We start from the raw sequence: 6,000 nt of genomic DNA, 5'->3' as shown, positions 1-6,000 counted from the left end.
TACCAGCCCATCTAAACCCTCAGGGAAGTCATCCACAAACCAGTACTTATTGAGCACCTACTATGTGCCAGGTAGTATTCTGAAACCAGGGACAAAAACTAGACACCTCTTTTTGGGAAGCTCAAATTCATTCAAAAGAGCGAAGCATGTTATCTCTCTTTCAATTGAACGTGCATTTACAGGATACATTTGTTAGAGAAGGATGAGGTTGGAAGGAGTTATTTCCACAGAGACATTTAAATGCCACGACAGAGACAACCACATACTTTGCTTATGCTTAAAGTTGACAATGAAAGCACACAATGCAAGGCACAGTACTTTGTTATGAAGGGTATCGTAGAACCAATTGACCACACTTCCCAAGTCTTCCAGACCTCTGCCCAACATGATTTCTGAAACGTTCTGAAATGATACCCAAGTGGTATCTCTGGCTAACTGAATTCCAGATAGCACAGAGTTGATTCAAGTGCATTTATTATCTGCTTAAGAATTCTTTATACACACGTGTGATCTTATGTTAAAACTCTATATTGCTTTGGGAAAATGTCAGGGTCCCAGACCTATAAAAAGCTGTTTTTAAAAACCTAGAATACTTGGAGTAAGTGTCCAGGATCTCTCCAGACTGGTATCCTACCAGCCAGGACTGTTCTTCTACCCACCCAGCCCCACGCTGAGTCAGAGAACCATCCTGGGTGTGACTCAGGATGAGAATTCCTAGAAAATCTAATTACAGAGCGGGAGACAGAGCGTGCAGGCCGGATGGATGTAAGGCAAAAGTGGGATCAGGAAAACAACACAGATATTAGTCCACCCCTATACCTGACCCACACAACCCCACGGGTCAATTCTAGCCTCCTCATCCTATCCAGTGTCACACCCGTCCAGCCTCTTCCACAACATTGCCTTGATTGTTTCTAGCTTCTAGTATCTAAACTCTATTGTTCCCGTGCGTGTATTCATTTATTTGTTATCTGCGTCACTTGCCGAGCTTCCATTCCCAACCCCCAAAACGTATCAGCATCACACAACACTAAGGTGGGCTGGCAACTTCTCTTCCTCATTCCCAGTTGTCAGAACAATGTGACCTGGCACCTTGTAGGCACTTAATGAACACCGGTGAAGACATGTATGAATTTGCAAGCTTGTCCCAAGGCCCTGACTGAGGGCTTCGGGCAAAGGAGCTTTCTAAGGCTGGCTGAGGTGATGCCGTGCAGATCCCAGCCGCCAGAATGAGCCCCTGACCCTTTCCCTAAGGGTGGAAGGGCCAACTGAACTGGGCCCGCGCCCAGTCGCCAGCCCCGGAAGGTAGGGGCCAAATCAGTAAATGCGGTGAGATCTCCAGCTTTGTAAGGAGCCTCCAAATGGGGACCAGAGCCCCGGGCAGGCCCCGCCCGCAGCCCGCGCCCTCCCCCGCCGTCCGCCGTCCCAGGGGCGGCGGGGACAGCCCGGGCCGTCCCGCTGAGCCCGGTGGTGGCGCGGGGGGGAGCCGCCTCCCGCGCGTCCCACGTCCCCGCTCCAGAGGGGCCGCCGCCGGCCCGGGCTGCTCGCCGAGTTGGCCGCGAGCTCCGGGAAGATCGCAGAGTTTAGAAAGTCGTCGCGCAGCTTTTGCGGAGAGAAGGGGGTGGAGGAGTGGGGTTGCCGGAGAGCAAAACCCGCCTCTTGCGAGTGCCGCGAGGAAGCGGGGGGGAAAGGCGCCGAGTTCCGCTTCCTGAACGGCGGTGGGGAGAGAAGATCGGCGCCGGGCAGGCCGGTGACACGCGCGCTCGGGGCCCGCGGCGACATCGGCGCGGCCGGCGATGGCCGGAGAGCGGACCCGCAGGTTCACCCGGAGCCTGCTGAGACCCGGGCAGGCGGCCGAGCTCCGGCACAGCGCCGCGTCGGCCGCCGCGGTGGCCGTCAGCAGCCGGCAGCAGCAGCGGGTGAGTGTGGCGCGCCCTGCCTGCCTCCCCGCGCGCCCCGGGCAGCCAGGGCAGCGACGCCCGGCCTCCCCGAGCATCGGGGTGGCCCTGCCCCTGCCGCCCCCCGCTCTCTGCCCCAGCACTCCCTCCTGCGCCGTCTCGGCGAGGCAGTGCCATAGCGCACGAGGACCGGGGGCGCGTGTGGGGACCGGGGACTCCTGGTTGAGCAGCGACACCGGCAGCAGAAGCGCAGCGTGGGAGAGGATGTGGTCTGGGTTTGGGGCGGTGGGGAGGTGGCTGGAATGCATCCCGAGGAACACTGGTGCTAGATTGTGGGGTGGCAGGGACCTGAGGGGTGGGGGCGTCGACAGAACGGAACCCGTGGATCCACGAGTCTGTGCGCCTTCATCACCCCGGAGACTAGTGCGCAGTGAGGGGAGGATGTGATCCGAGGTCCTCGCCGGTTGCCCATGTTAACGCTATCGCGGAAATAAATGTACTTCGCACCACCCTCCCTCCACTGGGGGGGAAAAAAAACCCACAAACCACTTTATACTACTCCAGAAACGGCTGGGCGAACAGGCTGGAGGAGATGTGGGTCATTCAGTATCCAGTGGTTTCTGGAATTTTTCTAAGATGTTCCCGGGGTTCTCCCGCCAAGACCGCTTTACTGGTTACTTCCTTATTGAAATGCCTTCTCAAAGTGCAGGGTGATTTCCGCGGGAAATCCTGGGGCAGCAGCCAGCCGTTCTCCTCTGATGCCCAAATCATATCCATACCTCCCCAGATGTTCATAAATTCCAGTAGGTGTCACACTCTGGGCTGGAAGTGTCAGGAGAAAGAAAAGCAACCCTGGTGGGAAAGGGAAGCGAGTGGAAACAGCCTGACAGCAAGACTAGGGCTCAACAGCCTCCCTGTCCTCTTGGCCTGCCTTTGCTGCACCGGAGTCCCAGGTGGTGGGTTTCGTTTCCCTTTTTGCCAGGAAACATCAATAGGAATTAAAGGGCTTCTTCTAAGAATGTCAAAGAAAGTGTTATTCTTGCCAGTCACTCATCAGGAGGGAGCCAAGAGCTGCCCAGAGACAGTTCCCAAAGCCAAGACTTTTCTCTAAAGCCAGAGGTCAGAAAGTTGAACAGAACGGAAGTTAATTGGCTGACAGACAGAGGCATCAGATGCCCAAGAGGGTGGGGTGATTGCAGTGTGAGAGGACTTGGTGACGAGGGTGCCTTCTCTTTCACCTACCACTGGCTGCAGTCTGCAGTTATTCAGAGGTGATTCAACTGTTGGCCAACCCTGGGGCGGCCGGTGGTTCTGATATCAGCATGCACATTTTCAAGGCAGAAAGGATAAACTACCAAAGACAGCATTTGGAAACAAGGTTCAATTCGAGTAAAAGTAGAGATTATAAGAAAATCTCTAGGCATGCACAGAAGATAATTTTTACTTTTGAAGGATCACTCAGGATTGTGGTTTTGTCATTCTCTGCCATTTGCTTTACAATAATTTTATTTTGCAGTTGATTCATTTTACCGAGTGACAGCACTGATCTCGCAAAGAAGTGCCTAAAAATAAGTAGTATTCAACTGGGATAAACAGCTCTAAATGTTGTTTTGTTTTTAAGTGGGTTTTACTAGTCTTTGTAGTGCTGGAATTTCTATAAAGAATGTGTATCCTGGATACCTTTCTACACACAATTTACTTTCTCCAAATGTATGTCAGATTTGAAATCCTAGGGTGTCTTGTCAAAATGAATAAGCTCCGCGTCTTAAAAAGAGTTGGGGGAGGGGTGATTCATGGGCAAATGTGTCCCTGCCTCCCTCCCCTCACTTCAGCACCTTGGCCAACACTCCTGAACTAGCTTTGCCAAGACATTTCAAGGGATCTTACACATCTAGTCAGGCAGTGTGGGCAGTGCTTTTGGCAGCAAGAAGACATGTGCTTTGCACCCCATCCTATCAGTTAACCTTTGAAGGGAGAGAAGGTGATGAGTTCTGTGAGTTGGTCCCCAAACTCAGTGGGATTCTGTATGGCAGAGCATCCGTTTTGAACCTGAAACCTTGTAATTGGACCGGGGCGTGGAGGCTAATCTTAGCTTAAGTTCATCCAATCCCTTAAGACTCTTTGTTTGTTACTTCAAGTCCTCAAATCCTGGTTGTCACAGGAGAAAATTAATAGGATGCGGGAAGATTATTGGTAGCTCACTTCAGTACCTGGAAGTAGAATTGAGTGTATTGGAGCAAGCTGTCATCTATTGAAAAATATTTGAGAGATGCTAGGAAGTCCTGCTGAGAAAAACTGTCTCACTGCTGGATTCATACAGTGTCCTTTCTGAAATCCGTTTCGGGGACCAAATCCTCCAGAATGTTATAGAGAGATTGTTGTAACATTGAACTCTGCTCTGTCCAATAAGAATCAATGACATTGTCAGATTAATAAGGTAGTTTTAGACTCTGAGCACGAGAAATTCTCTCTGTGTGTGTCTCTCTGTCTCTCTGTCTCTCTCTGTCTCTCTCTGTCTGTCTGTCTGTCTGTCTCTCTCTCTCTCTCTCTCTCTCTCTCTCTATATATATATATATATATATATATATACACACACACACACACATATATACCATCTCTATATCTATACACTCTATATATCTATATGTCTACGTATCAATATCTATCACTTTCACACACATACATATAGGACAGGAATGCTTCAAAATGTATTTTGAATTATGGAGAGCAGATAGCAAAGGGATGCTGAGTGAGGGCACTGACTAAGGGGCCAACTTTAGGGCAGTTGGCAAGGACATTAGAGGTAGATATCAAAGCAAACTTGATTTCAGTTTTAACCCAAGACACTGAAGTAGGCTTATATGAAGACAGACTCCTGGTTGGGACAAACCTTATTTTACATCACTCTTAAAAACAATTATGAAGAGATACCTACACTCCCATGTTCACCGCAGCATTTTTCACAATAGCCAAGATGTGGAAACAACCTAAATGTGTGTCAAAGGATGAAAAGATAAAGAGAAGTTGAAATATATATAATATTATTCAGTCTTAAAAAAGGAAATTCTACTATCTGCAACAATGTGGAGGATATTATGCTAAGGGAAATAAGTCAGACACAGAAAGACAAATACTGCATGAATCCGCTTACATGTGGAATATGGAATGGTAAAACTCATGGAAGCAAAAAGTAGAATGGTGATTGCTAGGACAGGTGGGGGTAAAAGAGAAATGAAGAGATGTTAGTTAAAGGGTACAAATGTCCGGTTATGCAAGATGAATGAATTCTGGAGATCCAATGAGTGACATGGTGACAACAGTCAACAATACTATATTGTATATTCTAAGAGGATATATCTTTAATTAAATTTCAACACACCCACACACAATTGTAACTATTTAAAGGTGACAGTTAAGTTATTTAACTTGACTGGGGTGATTTTTTCAGAGTATACATATATCAAAAAACCAAGTTGTATACTTAAATCTATATAATTTTTATATGTCAAAGATACCTTAATGAAATTGTTAAAAAGAAAAAAGAAGCGATAATAATAAAGAACATATATGAACAAAAGCCATACATTTGGAAAAGAAAAATATGTTCCTTAGTTATCCTAATTTTTTTTTCTAGAAAATAAACGAATAACAACTTATGCAAAGGCCAATCTCAGGATCAAGTGAAGCTGCAGTAATTTCCTAACTCCGCATTCAGGCCCACAAAGCAACCTTCTCTAAAGCAGAATCTCAATTCAAAAATGATTACAAACATTTCTCTCATGTCAGGCATTGAGTGTTTTATTACTTTAGTTGAATATACATACCCTGATGACCTCAAAGTTGCAATGCTAATACTTAAAGATTATTTTTTATTTTTTGATAAGAAGCCCTTCTTATAAAATGTATGAAGTGTATTTGTACTTTAGCACGAATTAGTTCACTTAGATAGCTTTCTGCATTTCACTAAGCTATATACCTAGGGTTTGTACATTTGTTTGCATATGTATTATATTTGATAGCATTTCAAAAGAAACTACTTTTTATAAAGTATACACTACTTTTTGCTAACATTTCATCTGTCACTTTGTGTTAAGTGGAGTTT

General features: G+C 46.9%; 1 protein-coding gene across 3 annotated transcripts in view; it reads left to right on the top strand.

The window, feature by feature from the left end:
* The first annotated feature begins 1,698 nt into the window (after nt 1-1,698).
* The window catches only part of DOCK10 (dedicator of cytokinesis 10), a 237,338-nt gene continuing 233,036 nt past the window's right edge, over nt 1,699-6,000 (top strand). For all 3 annotated transcript variants that reach the window (XM_081050706.1, XM_081050700.1, XM_081050705.1), the window contains exon 1: nt 1,699-1,919. In XM_081050706.1, the coding sequence (XP_080906832.1) occupies nt 1,797-1,919 (123 nt within the window). In that variant the 5' untranslated portion in view covers nt 1,699-1,796. The remainder of the gene's footprint in view (nt 1,920-6,000) is intronic.

Source organism: Rhinolophus hipposideros (genome assembly GCF_964194185.1).
Source record: "Rhinolophus hipposideros genome assembly, chromosome: 6".
NCBI classification, from domain to species: Eukaryota; Metazoa; Chordata; class Mammalia; order Chiroptera; family Rhinolophidae; genus Rhinolophus; species Rhinolophus hipposideros.
This window is presented reverse-complemented; position numbering and strand designations above follow the sequence as displayed.